At 49.5% G+C, this 17448-nt stretch overlaps 1 protein-coding gene across 3 annotated transcripts in view; it reads left to right on the top strand.

Moving 5' to 3' along the window:
• Nucleotides 1-3281: 3281 nt before the first annotated feature.
• The window catches only part of LOC126527505 (serine/threonine-protein kinase haspin-like), a 28039-nt gene continuing 13872 nt past the window's right edge, over nucleotides 3282-17448 (top strand). The window contains exons 1-8 of one of the 3 annotated variants that reach the window (XM_055068685.2): nucleotides 3282-3568; nucleotides 4035-4071; nucleotides 4170-4353; nucleotides 5564-5648; nucleotides 9555-9828; nucleotides 12605-12750; nucleotides 15355-15510; nucleotides 16003-16065. In XM_055068685.2, the coding sequence (XP_054924660.1) occupies nucleotides 4182-4353; nucleotides 5564-5648; nucleotides 9555-9828; nucleotides 12605-12750; nucleotides 15355-15510; nucleotides 16003-16065 (896 nt within the window). In that variant the 5' untranslated portion in view covers nucleotides 3282-3568; nucleotides 4035-4071; nucleotides 4170-4181. Of the gene's footprint in view, nucleotides 3569-3591; nucleotides 4354-5563; nucleotides 5649-9554; nucleotides 9829-12604; nucleotides 12751-15354; nucleotides 15511-16002; nucleotides 16066-17448 lie in introns of those variants that run through there. The other 2 variants (XM_072284463.1, XM_055068684.1) reach the window with 2 other exon arrangements.

Raw genomic sequence — 17448 nt, 5'->3', positions numbered from 1 at the left:
GACGAATACTGCTTCGCCGGTCCAACTCGTCACGGCTTGTCAGTTGCGTCAAAGAGCGTTTCTTCGCCTCTTAGCAGCAGCATCACAAGACAGTGACGGTGATGGGTTGTGAGCGAGGCGCCTTCCGTGTTCTTTTTTTCCTGTAGCAACTCGGCGCCTTTAGTTCATGCGGTGCTCGCTGAGTGAATAGTGGTGCCAGTGGACGTAGTATAGCCAAGAGGCGCCGAGACACGGCTAATTTAATGCTTAGGATCAAAGGTCAGTCATGGCGATGCCTGGCCCGAGCATACGAAACATGCCAGAGGGAGGAATAGGCGCTTCCAAGCGAAACGCTTCTCGGAACGCATTTGCTATTTCTTCGCTCACTTTGTCAACAACTACGCCTAATGCGTGACGACGAAGAAGCGGTAATCTATCAGAGCCATTAGCAAAGTGGATGCGACTGTGGTACAGTGAATGAAAGCGTGCTTAGCACACACATAATGTAGTTGACTCCAGCATAACATTATCTTTTCTGAGAGCGTCCCCAAGTCATTTAGCTGAGAAGGTATCCTCGTTGTACATATAACGTGAGGCAATGGCGCAGTACAACTTCGCGTCACAAGCAAAACTTTTTTTTACTCTGGGGAACTCGAAAGGCGAGAGCTATATGTGTGTGCAAAAATTTGAAATTTCGAACATTAATCGAGTAATCTTTGCTTTTCGGTTCGTATGCGGTTCGTATTCGGTTTATATTCGGTTCGTATTCGGTTCGTATTAGATTGGAGAAATCTCTCTTCTAAATAGCCGAACCTTTGTTTCTGTTCGAATATGAGAGATAACAATTTTCCGGGTGCTGTGGAAAAAATATCGTCTGCCAGAGAGCTACAGTTGTTGCGGAAGAAAGGAGTTCCTGAGGAAAATCACTGAGCATGTAATTTCAGCTCAAAAATTTCCAGTCATGCAATAAAAAATTCGCAATTTTTTTTTCTGCCAAACTACGAATGGTCTCACAATAATTGACCGCAGTCTTAGCCTGATTGCCTCCCATTAATGCTCGTGCATAGCTGTAGTATTACGCTTAACTCTTTCATTTCATTATTTCATTTTATTACCCTAAAACGTGCACCTAAATCTAAGAACACGGGTGTTTCCGCATTTCGCCCCCATCGAAATGCGGCCGCCGTGGCCGGGATTCGATCCCGCGACCTCGTTCTCAGCGGCCCAACACCATAGCCACTGACCAACCACGGCGGGTCATCTACGTGCAATTCTGCGCTCAGAAGTCGCAATTAAAAATAATGGCGACGGAACGGAATCCGGAAAGCGCCATGCTGTGACTGCATGGCACAGAATTAACAGGGAAACCAACGTTCGCGTGTTGGTGTTGGTGCATCTACTACGAACGCCTCAACAACGAAATTACCCGTATAGCGAAGGAATGATTTAGTCCCGATTCATTCGTGAACCTGTGCAGTACGCGACCTTTACAGCGAAGTTTCCTGTATAACGAATGATTTCGGAGATGCCGAGCACTCCGCTATAAAAGCGTTCGACTTATACCGGTCCCTCCCAACGCACTGCTGCTGCAACACGCCGCACTTCCGAGCAGCCACACAGCATGTCTCGGCCACTCGGCCTAGATTTTTGCGCTGAATTTATGCTTTAAAGTTAGCGAAATCGAAAGTGCAGGCTCGTCCTAACATTCAAAGGCGTTCGCTTTCTTTTTAACCCCAGGAAACTTTTCTACCGCTTCACCCCCGGCAGCCCAAGGTGGGCCCTAAATTTAATGGCCTCTTTCGGTGCGTTCTTCACTGCCATTCCAATTTTCCACGGTATGCTTGCTTCTCTCTTCGAACTGTCTTGAAAGCTAACTTTCTTGTCTGTATATATTCGTTGGATAACGGCTTCTATTTTATGGAACGGGGAGGCGAAGTCGCGCTACGAGCTTGATTTACGTTCCGACCCTGTGCTACGTGCTAGAACTCAGAAATGGAAGCCTCCTTAATATTTTTTTTATATTGCTGACTATCGTCTTGCTCTTTCTCCTATCTTGTAATCTCTGGTCTGCAATAGATGCTACAAATAGAGAAAGTTTCGCTTCCTTCCTCACCAGAGCCGTGATCGCACCAGCACGTTCGGCTTGGCGATGGTATGTGTTCTACGCAGCACAGGTGAGGTAGTGCAGCCCAGGTTGTCCCTGGGGCAGGGTCAGGGTTGCAACTGGTGCACTGGGACGGACCCCTAGAACGGGGATGGTCAGGTGCAAGGCGCAGGGAAAGGGGCCCCGTAGCGAGCTGGCTTAAAGGGTGGACTACGGCGCGGCAAAGGGAAAATAAGGGCGCTTGCCGGTTAAGCACTTCCTCATGTCTGGTTGACTAATAGAATCAGGTTTTAAACGTTGAGCAACCAGTGCGCATGGCGCACGCATGCCTTTACTGTGATGCAGACTTACGCTAGAACTTTTTTTTTTTACATAGCCGAACGAGCACGCTACCGGCGCGATCCGGCAGTTGCTTAGCCGCAGCCCCTCGCGTTGGAAGTTCGAAAGTGAAGCGGAGATATTCGTAAGTTGGATATTCTGCGTGCTCAAAGAACGAGAAAGTGTGAAAAGAAATCTCATCGTAGCGTGCGCGAGCCGCGCCTTTGACTGGTTTTTGACGACTTGGCGGGCTTGCATAGAGGGATGCGAGCACTTATGCCGAACGGCGGCGCGGCCATCAACTTCGTTTTCATTTTCTTTTTTTCTTTTTGGAATAGTGATTTATTTGCATATATTGCATCGGCTACTGCACTGTGGGTTTCTCATGTCATCATCATCATTATTGAGTTGTAGTGAAGTTTTGTGGGGAGCAACGTTCTTGATTAGGAAAGTGGGTGGCTGGATCCTCGAGCAGAGTTTCAAGACCCTCCCAACTTTCCAAGACCGATTCCAAGACCCCCCTCTGGCGTACCCACTACGATAGAGTTTTCCTAACGAAGTCGCGTACAGACACGTCACCATCAGTGAGACCAAAGTTGGGACCAGAGTCACCAGCATTGGGACCAGAGTTCGGCGTCAGCGCTTGTTCTCGTCTTTCCTGTCCTCGTCCCGGTGTGCCCTGTAATTCGCAGTAACATGGAACGCCACCTAGCCCGCACGGTCTCAAACCGTGTACCGACAAAGCCACGTCCGGAAGTTTCCGCAATTATTGCTAGAAATTTCGCCACACGAAGAACCGAGCAACGTAACAAGCCCTGGCTCAATAAGAGTGTTCGCTCGTTCTGTACTCTATCCTCTTGCGGCGTTTCTGTATACGTGTGTATTTGGCACGAAAGAAGAGGACAAAGAAGATGAGCAGTCTGGGTGGCCGCGCCGACAACGCGCGCGGTTGGGCGACGTAGGCCCCGCCAGTGGCCGCCGAGCTGGGCCTAAATTTCCGTCCCAGTTCGCTGCCACTGGGGACGCCCAAATCAAGCCGCCCCCCCCCCCCCCCCCCTTAAGATCAACCCAACGCAGGTACCAACGGAAGCGCCGCGATCGGCTCCACCGCGCACGTGCACTACGAAGCACCGCGGTTGCCGAGTTCCACGAGCGAACGGAAAAAAGGTACGTTCTCAAAAAAGGTTCGCCTCTCAAACCCGACGAGAGTACCCTTGCCTAGGAGAGAACGGGGCAAAGCGTGCTCAAGTCGAGCGTCCTCCGCCTGCCCGCACCGGAGGTGACTTGACTTCTGCGAACACTCGATTCGGCAGAGTAGTGTGTGCTCGTTGCATGAACTGTGTCCCGGTGTAAGGTGTCGCAAGAGCAGGGGAACCGTGGCTGAGCATTCCCGGACTGCTATCGTAGGCCCAGTGGTTTTGAGCGCTCAAACTGTTGTTTCGGTTCGCTTTGAGGTGATCCACAGGCAAGACCGAGCGTCGTCCTTGCGAGATTTTACCTAGCCACCGTGTCCGCGCACAGTGTCCCTCTTCATTGCATAGGCAAGCTCTCGAGCCGCGATATGCTCGTAGCGACCTTGCTGTCGACGCTGGTGATCGTGGCCCTCGTCAACTACTTCTGCCGCAAGCTGCAGAGCAAGCAGGAAGGCGCCGAGTCCCGCGACGACCAAGGTGCGTGGGCCACCGTAGCGCGCAGCCGCTCGTCGCCGCTGAAGCCCACGACGACGACGTACACCGTAACCTCGGCGCTCTGTTCTGTTCCCGAGGAGGTCAAGGCCTGGATGGCGGCACCTAGGATGGCGACGGGCGACGTGGCGCCCTTCGAGCCGGCGCCGCCGCCGCCCCGGGTGCCGGACCGCGCCGCCGGCCCGGGCTTCGACAAGGACGAGGACAAGCGGGACCCGGAGGTGCTGAGCCAGGGAGAAGGACTCCAGCAGCAGCCGCCGCACCGAGGTTAGTGTAAGGGCGTACGCGCTGACGTCGTCGACGTCGCCATACTTGCTTTTATTATTTAGAAAGACCTCACAGGCCTACGAAGAGGCACGGGGTGAGGGTTATCAAAGGGTGATCCTTGTAGCATCGCCAGCATGGGGAGAAGCTGCGCGTTATGTCACGAGATATCCGCTTACCTCCGGCAGCTCTGTGGAAGCTGCGAATAGGACTACAGAATTGTGTACGTGACCTCATGAGATTTCTGCCTTTCTTTTCTTTCTTAGATTTCTTTTAGTGCGTTTCGAAGGATAATTTTGCTTTGCCTGTTCCTGGATCTCTGGATGTCGTCGTTGCTTCCTCACTGGATATATTTGTGGACGTATATAGACAGTGTGTGCTACTGGGTACATGCCGATTCCTGCGCTGCCGAGTAGATAACTTGTGTCAGTGTATGTGCGCAAGCAGACGGCCTCGACAGTGATTATGCGCCCATTCCGGGTCGATCCCTCAGAATCTATGTGCCATGAACACACAAGGAGAATAGGAGCCTTAGATGTATTTAGATCTGTGTTGCACTTTTCTGTGCCCCCACACACCTCTCATCAACATTCTTCCCTCGAAAAATATCATAAATGGCATTCGTTCTCGTGACGCCAGTTACGAGAACCAGTTACCAGTTACAGGCTGCGATGCTGTGCACTTGTCAGTGTTGCCGCCTCGCTAAGTCAAACAAGCCTTACATCATTTAGTTTCCAAGCCCGAGTTTTCTTTTTCTTTTCTTCTTTCTTTCTTTTTTCTGCGAGAACAGCTAAATTGTGACAGAAGAGGAATAGGTGGGTCCTCGGGTCCGATATGAGAGAAGGCAATAGGGGATATTTATTGGCGGGCACTAGTCCAGGCAACGAAGAGGAGTCTGTGGCGCTCGTTCTTTTTTTTTTTTTTTGCTAGCTTTTAGTCACGCGGGCACTCATATTTCAAACGTAATTATTTTGTTTCTTTCTCGGAGGCTCCTTAACATCAGCGCCATCTGAAACTAAGCCTTTTACGTGGTCCAAAATCTGGTTGCAATTTTTTTCAAAGACGAACCGGGTTTCTCTGCTCAGACCGTTTTCTGTGATCTAGCGGAGCAAGTTGGGAGGGAGAGGGGGGGAAGGGTGAAAGGATATCCTGCGGAGAAGATGTGGGGGTTGTCGATTAATTTGCTCTGAATGAGGTACGTTGTTCCCAACAGGCCTACCACCCACTCCGGCTGGGGCCTCCCTGCCAAAATTCGCCTTCGATTCGCACGTGGCGTCTCTGGACACCGGGACGCGCAAGTGAGCCTCTGTTTCGCATTATTTTGGGTTCCCAGTTGCGTTCCTTTTCAGTCGTGCGCCGGTCGTTCCCAAGCAAAAAATGACGCGCAGCGGTATTCCCGGTCGAATCACTTTCGGGGTCTACGGTCACTGTTCGGGATATTTCGTGTGACTCGGCAGCGGAAACTACCGCGCCAGTCGGCCAGTCGCATAGTGTCGAGCATGCTGTCTTGGCCCAGTGCCAGAAATCCGGGGCCAAGTTAGGGTGAAATTTCGCGAAAGCGATCGTAATCCACGAAAGCGGTTCGGCCAGGAACGCTTTCGCCGATGTGTGCCCGTTCCAAAGTATGCACCAATTCTGTGACACGAAACGTTGTATGCCATGCAGTGTGAGCTACGGTGTTAGAAGTACGAGTGCGCGACGTTGGGCCAAGGGGCGCATGGCCTCTGAAGTGCAAGCCATCGCTGTAAAACGATATCAGAGAGGGAGACAGACAGACAGACAGTGCTTGTGTTGTCTCCATACCTGCCCTTGTCTCGCTGCGTTGTCTCTCCAGGAACTATACTGTGCTTACTATGCTATACCCTATTTTGTACGTGGTTCGGTTCTTGCCGTGATTTGCTGCCCTGCGTTGTATTACACTGTACCGTGTTACGCTACGCTGCGCTATGTTGTGCGGGACGTGCTACTGATATTTCAGTCCTGCCAGATAACGCATGTGCTGTTAGCAACAGACTGACAAGCACGTGCAACAGTTTGAACGGTTGTCAAAAAAATGCGACCCAAGGAAAACTTCGATTCGCGTAACAGGCCAAATCACTGTTTCGAAGCCGTGAAGGTGCGTCACATAAGCAGACGTCAGCGATTAACAGCAACCTGTTGACGTCGGTGACCACCGCGGACAGGCCAGAATTGTAAGCCTTTTTCATATTTAAGTCCTGGCCGCTCACAAACACGCACAAACAACCGCGTCAGACAGTACGGGAACGAACGTCACTGTTTCGCTTCCAGAGGACCATAGCTCTACTCATAAAGGCGTCTTTTTTTTTTCGATCTATACTTTGCCAATGTAGTCCGTGTATTCGAGACACTGCAACAGTATGGCCAAGCTTAAGAATGCTGACAGCTTCGATTAGGTAAGAGCGGATTTCAATAAGGGCCATGCACTGTGAGAGACATTGATGCTTATTAAGGAATGGCGGCGGAAGAAGTTAATCCCACCATCTGTGGCTATCACGTGACTCGTATGACCAGCGCAACTTTGCTATGCCGTGTCCGCCAACCTGTGGCGGCATGCACTTGCAAAGTCAGTAGAGCCGCCTATACACAAGGACGGTCACGGCTGTGTCGTTGAATATAGTACAAAGCGCGTAAGCTTTGGGAGATGTGATCAACTCACCCTGCTGCTCTGGATGCTACGTTGTCATGACTTCAAGATGTCGATGCACCGTGGCCGCAGGGACTACTCTTCCGCCTATATATATTCGAACGCGTCCTATACACCAAAACCGGCTGCCTCTCGCACACCCGCGACACCCGCATAGAGCAAGCGCATTTAATCTCGACCCATGTCGTTAGCTGTCAGCGCAGCCAGCGCTGCAGGCTGCCTATTTGAAGACGGTGCAACTGACGACAATTGTACAGCCAACTTACTCTGGTTGTAAGCACGGAATAAGAACAGGCTCAGCGTTATCACCTTTTCTATCGTTTTTCTTTTTCGCCAGTTCTCGCAGTCCCCAGCAAGAGATGACTGTCTGTCGAAAAATCTGCAGATTCTGGTTTACACTATTTTTTAATAATAATCAGGATCTGCTGTTGAAACCGCTGGCTGCGCTTTGGTGCTCGATACTGCACTCGAGTCTGATCCGCCGGTACTCTTGAGATCAGGGAACCTGTGGGGCAAGGCCACGTGCTTTCGCAGGTTCACACTATGCTGTGTGCGAATGACTAGCTTCAGCTTCCGCTAATGTAATAACGCGTTGCGAAAGTGCGTACAGGTTGCCTTCATGTCACGACACATGACGTCATGACAAAGATTGACGGTGCCATTTCTAGTATGCTGTACTGTTTCTTAGGTTCTTTTCACTTTTATTTCATTTATTTATTTAGTTCTTGAATGATTTTGTTGGGAAAGTACTTAACGGATATATATATATATAGTATAATGGCCACATTAATGTCATTACTATTACTTTGGGCAATAGATCCCCCAACGTTGGGTTGTGTAGATAATACCTTGTTTCATGGAAAGAATTTAAGTACTTCCTCTATAAGGGTAAGAAAAAAAATGTTAGGCCTTGTGTTCGGTGCTCTGATAATGTAACAGCCAATTTCAACAAGCTGACACTACTTGGCAAACCTGGTAGTGGCTTACGACAGCATTGTTTGACATTACTTTACCTAATGCAGTCATTTACAACATTGTCTTTGGCTCAAAAACACAGGGGTGGGGTACCTACATTCAGGGCCATGTTCGCATTCTTTTCCTTGTCCCTACCCGCAAGAAGCGAAAATACGTTACTCACCATGAATACGAGAGAGTTATTGGCTGCCCCCCCTTTCCGTCACAAGCGGATGTTGAAGTCATGCGAAATGTGCTGCATGGCCCACCACAGGGGCGCAGTACCTATGGCACTTAGTCTCCGATCACGCTGTCCCGGGTTCCATTCTCGGCAGCGGCAGTTTGTCGCATTCTAATTGTGTACAGAATGCAGAATCGCTCGCGTGCCGCGTTTTAGCACTCACGTTAAGAAAATTACTGAAGCTTTCCACTACAGCGTCTCTCAATGATAGCCCCTCTGTTCTTCTGGCACGTTAAATCCCATGAATGTATTCAAACGTGATTCAATCAGTCAATACCATGTCTAAGCAAGCTGCCTCCACAAGCCATTCTGATCTGGCCAGGAGCCAGTTACTTCTCCGTGACAAACGAATGAAACGGCGCTTGTTTTGCGCAGTAAAACCTTGATTTAGGCTTACTTGGTTCATTCCGAAACTATACGCAGGGCTGCACATAAAAACGTGAACGGGAGGAGGGACACGTAAAACAAGGACGATCTTTGTTGTAGAGCACGGTCTGCTCTTAAATAGAACACCTAGCTGGCATTTAAGTCAATATACGTGACGCGCTTCTACTTCATCGAGAGAAACAAATGGTTGACAGAGCGCACCAGCTTGGTGTCCATGCGTTGAAAATTAGTCTGCATACATTCATATTATATTTCATGTGTGATTAGCAGGTAAAAAACTAAATGAGTGTTCACTTTAATACTGGACTTTACTGTACCTGTCCCTCCTTCGACCCTGCTTTTACGCGCAGCCCTCTCTATACATCGTGTGCACTGACGTCATCGTAGTCACGATGCTTGGAGCGCCAGCGAGGTGAGAAACTTTGTCCGTGACGTCATGTGAAAGCTATTAAAGCATCGCACAGGGGGTTCCCACTGTTATTCTGGCACAGACGCCAACAGCCTTGCGGCTGCGTCTTTATGGCGTTGAAGCGAGTTACCCGCAGGTGCGAATATTCTGCATCGACGTCGTCGTAGCCGCCACGTTGGAGCACCAGCCCCGGTGAGAAGCTGCCGGCCGACACGTCACGCAAGAGTTCTGTCCAAAAATTGAAGGACACTTTGCAAATTCCAAAGTGTGTTCGGCGAAAGCTTCTCCGAACCGCTTGCCGTGGAATCATCACCAGGCCGCTTGGGAACCATCCGACTAACTCGACTGCCGCAACGAGACGTCTGACGAAGGAGCGTTGCCGCGCGCGCAGCTGTGCCATCACGTGGTTGCTGAGAGAGTGTGAGGGGGAGAGGCCACAGCTGGCACCGTTGCAGGGCACGGACGGACGGACGGTCGGACGCCGCGAGTATGGGCCATTAACGGCTTTCGCCTTAATAACGGCCTTCCTCCGCGCAAACGTCGCGCAGGTGGCTCGTGCAGAAGGTGGTGGGCCTGCAGGCGATGGCCAAGGGAATGCTGCTCCGACGCTCGCTGTCCGAGGCGACGCGGCGACGTCACGCGGCCGCCACGCGCATCCAGGCCTGGTGGCGCCACCTGCAGTCCCGCCGCGTGGACGCCACTGGAGACGCGTTCTTCAGCAAGTACGAGTCGATGTTGGACGCGCCCATCTACCGCGTCTACCAGTCCGAGGAGAGCGAGGTCACGTGGTCCGCCGACGAAACTGACATGCTGCTAGAACACGTGCGTCGCCTATATATACATATACCGCGTGTTACGTCAATCCCGTCGTACTGTACACTCTTAGACAAAAGTACACCCCCTTTGGGGTGTATGTCTGCCGCACAACGATAATCGTCATCTGCCTTGCTTGCGTTTCCTTTCTTGAAGACGCCGCGCCCGCTACCTTCCGGTCGGGAATGCTATGTCATGCTGATAACGCGCGTGCTGTTCGTTACTGGGAAGTACCGAGTTCGCAGCGTTAAAGAAAGGAAATGCGGACAAGACGGATGACGTTTATTGTTGTGTGGCAAGATACGACATAAAGGGTGTAATTTTGTTTTAGAGTGTAGAGAGAACCCGCCGCGTTTGTGAACAAAGCGCATGACGATATATAACTGGAGGAAAGAAATCGCAGACAAATGTTGCGTTGGCACTTCCTTGGTCTTGGCAGCTCTGCAACGATAATATTTGCAAAGAAACTCTAGAAACCTCCAGCAAACATTGAATGTTGCGTAAATGCGAGCGCAATATTTAATCGGCTCCTTCCGGCAAAAGCACCCAGCTGATTTCCGCTGAAGTTTCTCGCAGAGGTACCATTTTGCTGTGGCTGTAGGTCAATAACATAACCCGTTTTACGCGTTTCTAGTATAACATGTTTTACAAGTTTTTCAAGTATTACATTGTTACGTTTTACAAGTACTACATGTTTCGTTCACAATAAAGGCAAAGTGGGCGCAGAATATATGCGTCGACGCCACTCAGGGCAGGTCGATTTCTCTGCAACGGAGCCGTGGCGTCTCCTGTCGTCATTGCAGCGAATGGTGCGCACCACCATATCAATCACATATGGCGACATGGTTCCGTCAAAGCGTATTTGTTATTCCTATGTCTTAAGTCGCGCAGCCGCAAACGACACGCACTTTGATTTCATTGTGAACAAAACATATATGTCTGCAACCGTATTCGCAAGCGCCCTAGAGTCCATTGGCGAACTCATATTTAGAACATTGCTGTTGAGAGCTGTGCGCATACATTAACCGAGCAGAATTATTCTTGAATCCTCTATCTCTGGGCGCTCCGCCTTATTTCTAGGGAACACGACGACTGCTCCACCTCTTGAATTAAGCGTGCAATGGGACATTGGTACCGCATTGAAATTTCGTAAGCTCTGCATTCTAAGCAACCTCTCGAAGGCGCAGACGTAGTGTCGTGCCTCTACAAAAGCCCTTAGTCGCACGAACAGCCTACGAGTTTTATTGAAGCCCAATGACAACTTCGGTCGAGGGACTCTAGAGTCCCACACTCGTTGGTTTTAGGCTGGCCATAAATGTATTGGGCTTTGTGCCCGGAACACCGCAGACATCGACAGTAGATGATGATGATTTCTTCGAAACAGGACGATGGACAGGGCGCAGGACGCAGGGTGCAGAAAAGCAGGACAGGGGACAGGGCGTCCTCTGTCCTGCTTGAGCTAATCATGCGTTATATCCATGCATAGCAGTCTAGTATTTTGCCTGTGGCAGCAGCAGCGCTGATAGTGCCATCCTGTGACACTTTCTCCAACCGCAACGCCTTGAAAACGTTCGTGTGTTACGTCATTGTTCTCGCTGTTGGAGAGAAACAATACGCCCTACGTTAATGATTGTTGCTGACGACGCCTTTGCAATAGAGGACAGGAACAACATAAGTCGTTGCCATTGTAGCTCTGCCTAAGTGTTGTTTACGTCAGCGTCGCCAGTCGGAGCCACCAGCGCTGGTGGGCACGTCTGCCTCTCCTGCGTTCCTTCATTCCGTAAAATGTGCTAAGATTCCATTACAACCCGCTGGCCGCACAGCCCATTGTAATGGAATGCCAATATATTAAACCAGCAAGGGTTGTAGGGAACTTCCACCTAATAATATCGCTGGAATTAAAAGCTATTTGGAGCGCTGAAATATCAGCCGTCGAGAGAGGCACAAGACCTTTAGAAAAAAAAATTTATTAAATCCCTAGGGTTCTGCGTGCCAAAACCACGACCTGAATATGAGTAACGCTATATGGAGGACTCCGGATTAATTTCCACTGCCTCGGCGTCTTCAACGTGCATCCACTGCACGGTACACGAGCGGTTTTGCATATCGCTCCTAGACGTTTGAGTATTGGGGGGGGGGGGGGGGGGGAGAAGTTACGAAGGAGTGAAGTTGGGGTCTTTACAGAAATAGGCAACCTTACTGTGTAGAGGTACAGGTCTTAATTTAGAAAATTAAATTACTGGGTTCTACACGTCAGAACCACAATCTGACTGAGGCACGTCGTAGTGGGGTACTCCGGAATAAACTGTACCACCTGGGGTTCTTTGACATGCACCTGTATCTAAGTGCACGAGCATTATTTGCATTCCAACCCCATGGAAATGTGGATGCCACGGCCGTGATTCGAACCCGCGACCTAGAGCTCAGCAGCGCAACGCTATAAAGGTTTTAATGAAGAGAGAGAAATTTAAGAAAAAGAAAAGACATGTATGTGAAATGCTAGACTGCAATATATATAGTATAAAACCTGATTGGCTCAAGCAGGGTTATGAGATTATTTGTCAGCGTTGCGCTTCAAGTGGTATCAAAACAAAGCATCACCACCATAATCATCATAATCATCATCATCATGGACGTCTGTCTCTCCTATATTCCATTATACCGTAAACCGCGGGAACTTTATCGCCGACTGTACTACGTTTACGAGTAGGCTGAGACTTGCTGGAAACGAGGAAGAGGGTTCGAGTCGGGTTGTTTGTAGATAATGCGGTGCACTCTGGCGCAGAGCGACGACTCCGGCGCCGAGAGCGAGATGACGCTCCACCCGTCGCCGGAGCAACGGACGGAGGAGAGTCGCCTCATGTTCGGCGACTTGATGGGCGTCACGGGACAGAGCTCGCCGCTCAAGTTCGCCGACCTCATGGAAACGATGTGAGCGCCCTCTGCCCGCATGCACCCAAGGCCTCGCGCCACACTTTAACGCCTTTATGGGAGTATAAAAAGGGTGTTTGCTTTGTCCCACGGCTAACACCCTCAACCTTTAAGGTGTCAGATCGAGTCGTCGATTAGGAAAAATGAAATTCTAATCTTTAACGACTTTCTCGTGGAAGTAAAAATGATGTTAGCTACGGCAGACGACACAGAAACATTCGCAGATGTCGCTGTCACATTCGCTTGTGATATTCTCGGCTTATTCGTACGCACCTATGCTTCCGCGCGTGAGCATAAACTGTCAAAAATGTTTGCACCCTTGGAGGTTCACCTTGTCCAATAGCAATGATCGTCATCTACCTCCTTTGCGCTTCCTTTCTTGAAAGCTCTGTGCTCGCTACTTTGCTGTCGAGAATGCTGCGACGCTGATGACCTACAATTACCGGGCGCGCAGCCTCAAAGGAAGGAAATGTAGAAAAGATGGCGGTTATTGTTGCAGGACAACATAAGCCTCAAAGGGTTCAAACGTTAAGAGCGTATATTCTACCAATAACCGTCTTGCACCTCACTGCTGCGTCACTTGTAGTTACTGCCATTGAGCACGTTCTTCGTGTTTCAGTTCGGTTCTATTTCTTAATACTCTTTGCTGTGTACGAATTCCTTTACACGGTATCCTAAATAAACGGCCCACTGAACGGGGGAACACAGCCACAAAAGAAAGTTTCCTTTCTTCAGAACGCTCGAAAAAAGCAAAAGATGCTCTATATGGCCCGCAGCGCCCGTAGCTGATGCTATAGGAGCACGACTTTTTGCTGAGTTATTACACAAATTAAAGAACAATGGCACCGACAAACTAAACGACTAAGGACTAGGAAGCTAAAAAAAGAAAGGCGTGACAGGCTAAAGAACAGCGTAGTGATCAAACTAGCCCAGCGAAAACTTTTACCTCATTGCCATTACCGCATTGCGAAATAATGGAAGCGGCAGTGGAGCGCTCTGGGTAAATTTTGGGCACCAAAGGTTCTTCATTGTGTACCCAAAGCATATCGCGCCAGCGTTTTCTCATTACGCCGCCATATGAATGCGGCTGCCGAGGCCGGGATTCGAACCCGCAGTCTCGTACTCGGCAGCCCAACGTTATGAACACTGGGCCACTGCAGCTGGTGACGTCACTTACGACGAAGCCTGCTCGGAACAGCGCCTCTAACGTTTGCATGCCTGCCAACTTTTACGGTTTCATAGTAAAATGACCTGTCATTTAGAGGTGGCTTACGATTGCCGTGTTGGTTCCCATAATTTTACGATTTTTAATTCGCGTTTTGTGAAATGCAAAAAAAAAACACTTCTCTCAACAGAATGCAAATATGCTTGTCGAGCAATTTTTAGAGGCCGACTTGTCAAACGCACTCAGTTATTGTGACCTACTGGCAACAGTGCCACAAGCAAAATGCACGTGAAATTTTGGACGACCGTTACGTGACATTTCTCTCTTTTTTTCCTGTAACGCAGATTATTGCTGCTAATTTAGGTCAACGTGCGCTTTCACAGCCTCTGTGCAGGAAAAGTCAGCCATTTCTTTATACAAACAAGGCATGTTTCGCGTTGAAACAATATTCAGTATTTTTCACCAAATGTTTGTATTTATTTCGCTTCGATGGTAATATTTTATTATATAATAAAGTTGGCAGGTCTGCATATGGGGCACCACTCCTCCTGTATACCCGGCGTTTCTCACTCGGAAACTCCGCATTTTGTGCCACGCCGGCCAACGTCATGTAAGAAAAATAACCTTGGCAACCGTTGCTCATTGCTCAACGATAAATAACGAGCGTAAACGGCGCGTGACTTCTCCAAATATTTTTTTTTTTTGCCTTTCATCAGGGATTGCGTTGCCCCTTTTCCAATCGGAGTTGAGTTTTTCATCGTGGTTTTATGGTTCACGCTGTAGCGAGCGGCTTTCGCTAGAGCACGTGGCCCCAGTGTTTGCGTGCAAACATTGGTCAGTGACTGCTACGACAATGTGTAATGCGTGGCTTCCTGTGTGTGTAACTGTTGTTAATATGAAGGCAGTAGAGTAAAATTCCTTTAACTCGAACCCGACAAAAACCGAGAAATTTCATTTTTTTTTATGTAAGCGGAGTTACGAAGTAAGCGAAATCACAATATAAACTGGTTCGCAGCGCATGGACCACATAGGGCCTTTCCAAAATGGCACCAGTAAACGCTAGATTCTTCCCGAAAGCTCAATATTCCTTCAAGAGAATGCCTCTTGGCCTAGGTGGTATTTGTCTGAAAGACATGTATTTGTCGCAAAGAAGACGTTCAAAAAGGAAGTCACCTTAACGACGCACTTGCGTTTTCTTTTGCGGCAAATAAGTCTTTTAGCTCAACATACCTGGAGCAATAACTGAGCACTTGCCTTCGTCAGGACAAAAGGAAGTCCCCTCGTTGAAAAGAAGTTTCCTCCAGGCTGAGATGTTCGGCCCACACAACCTAACTCCCCCGGTTGATCACGATTTCATGCCTCCATCTCCAAGTGATCCCTTTGACTTCCTTGGACCTGTACGGTGATCAGCTTCGGTGCGACGTGGACGTCGCTTGCAGGAAGGAGCCCCAAGGTTTCGTCAAGATCGCCGAGGGGACCCACTGCGACCTGTTCCGAGTGCACTCGAGGGAGGGCACGAGCGTGCTCAAGGTGGTCAACCTCGAGTTCATCGTCAAGTACTGGGACACCCTGTACGCGGAGGCGGTCATCAGCTTGTGAGTGCATGCTATCGTTGCTATCATGCGCAGCGTGACCGTCAATGGGCGCACAGGACGGAAGAACTGTTTAAAGGTTTAGGTATACATCGGGAACTTTCAGAAAACGAGTTTATTGACATGGTATTAGAACCCCTTTTTTATAACGGTACGCTCAAGTCATCATCATCATCACAATGGAGGCACACTAAATTCGTAAGTTGGTTTACGGCATAATTTTCTTTTTTTTTTTTATTGCGCATCGGTTTGTTACGATGAACTGCGAATTGGAACGCTGAAGAGAATATGGATGCATACATGTTCTAGATGTCGGGCACATTAGACTGAAGCTTTAAAAAGAAAGAAGCCCCATGTGCAGTTATTTAATCTCTATGTATCTGCCGGCTGCCATCACTCCATTTCAATGGGAACCCTACGTCATCTATCCAATGGGAACGTCATCTATCCATCCTCAAGAACTCATGTAGATCTCCCGATTCGTCCTTGTTTCAGGGAACTGGCGAAGTTGCGAAAGTCGGGTGACTACCATGCGGCAGGTTTCTCCGACACGAAACGGTAAGAAGAGGGAGATAATTCACAACTTTACTGAACAACTAATCCAGTGCCTTCAGACTTCGAAGGAGCCCTGCCATTAGATATGGGGGTTTCCCGGGAAGAGCGCGCTGAGGACAAGACAGGGAGTGAGCTAGCTCCGGATGGCATACGGGGCAAAGGCGGCGAGGTTATTCCGGACAGGGTAAGCCCTGAGCGTTGCCTCCGAGATCAGGCGGCACGCGTTTGTCGACACTGAGCTGTGATTTTGGAGGCCACGCTTTGAGGGACGTTTGTGAGTGAAGGCCGGTCAGTAAGATACGGTTGTTATCGGGTTTATCGGCTCAGTGTCTGCCGTGTGTGTGTGTGCCTCGCAGCATGCCCTCAATGTAACAGACGAGTTGAAGAGAGAAGAGGGTATAAAGCCTGTGCCGCCCGCAAGAGGCGTGCTGACTTTCCGAGTTTTCGAGCTCCTGCAGGCTGACTGTAGTGTTAGACTATTAAATACGACTTCTGAAATCAAATATCAGCTACAAGCTCACCGCCCCCCCCCCCCCCCTGGAAAGTGATCTCCAGTTATATGTCTCAAACATCCACCGGCTTCAAACTCGCATAGTGCCGGAAATGGCCATTTGTTTTTATTGCGCGAGGTTTACCAGCTGCAGCGGCACGTAAGGTTTATTCGATTCCACCAAGTTTTTTTTCTGCGCCTATTAACGGTGCACTGCACCTAGGCATTCGATTCTCAGAGGTGCCCAGCGGTGCACCCAACACCCCCGTTTTCGATTGCACGAGGTGCAAGGCAAGGTGCCACCGCGGAGCAGTGCACCCTTGAACATTCCAGTGTGCGGGTGCAGCCTGGGGCACCACAATTGGCACCACCTGTACCTTTTCATTTGCGGTACTGAGCACCTTTCCTGGATCGAACAAACCTATAATAAAGCCGAAAAGGCGACGTACGTTGTGCTCGTTTCTGGAATGTCCTGTAAATTCGAACATTACCGCGAGCCATTATAAAGACGCGGCTGCGTTATTTAAAAGAAATCGGAGTGTGTGACACGCTGTGACTGCTTACTGTGTGACGTCGAATGTATTAGCGGGACATTGACACTGGTAATGACTAATTTGGCATGGAACTATAAAGTCATCATGTAGAGGCCACTGGGTGGAAAACACGCTGTAAATGAAAGGGGTTAAACCAGGGCACAAGTGCCTCAGGCGGGCTGTCCAACGCTTGAATAGGTGGCCCAATCTCTCGTCAAATCTAACCGTGTGATACTCGGAGTGTTATAGGTTTGCGTCGTTAGCAGAGTAACGTCACCAAAGAGGATGTGAGAAAGTGCGGCCACCTATTGCAACGGGTGCCAACCTGCGTGACAGATTAATGAACCGTGGACGACGCTGAGG

This window comes from Dermacentor andersoni, chromosome 9, assembly GCF_023375885.2.
Source record: "Dermacentor andersoni chromosome 9, qqDerAnde1_hic_scaffold, whole genome shotgun sequence".
Classification (NCBI taxonomy): domain Eukaryota; kingdom Metazoa; phylum Arthropoda; class Arachnida; order Ixodida; family Ixodidae; genus Dermacentor; species Dermacentor andersoni.
The sequence above is the reverse complement of the archived record's forward strand: the minus strand, read 5'-3'. Positions and strand labels throughout refer to the sequence as shown.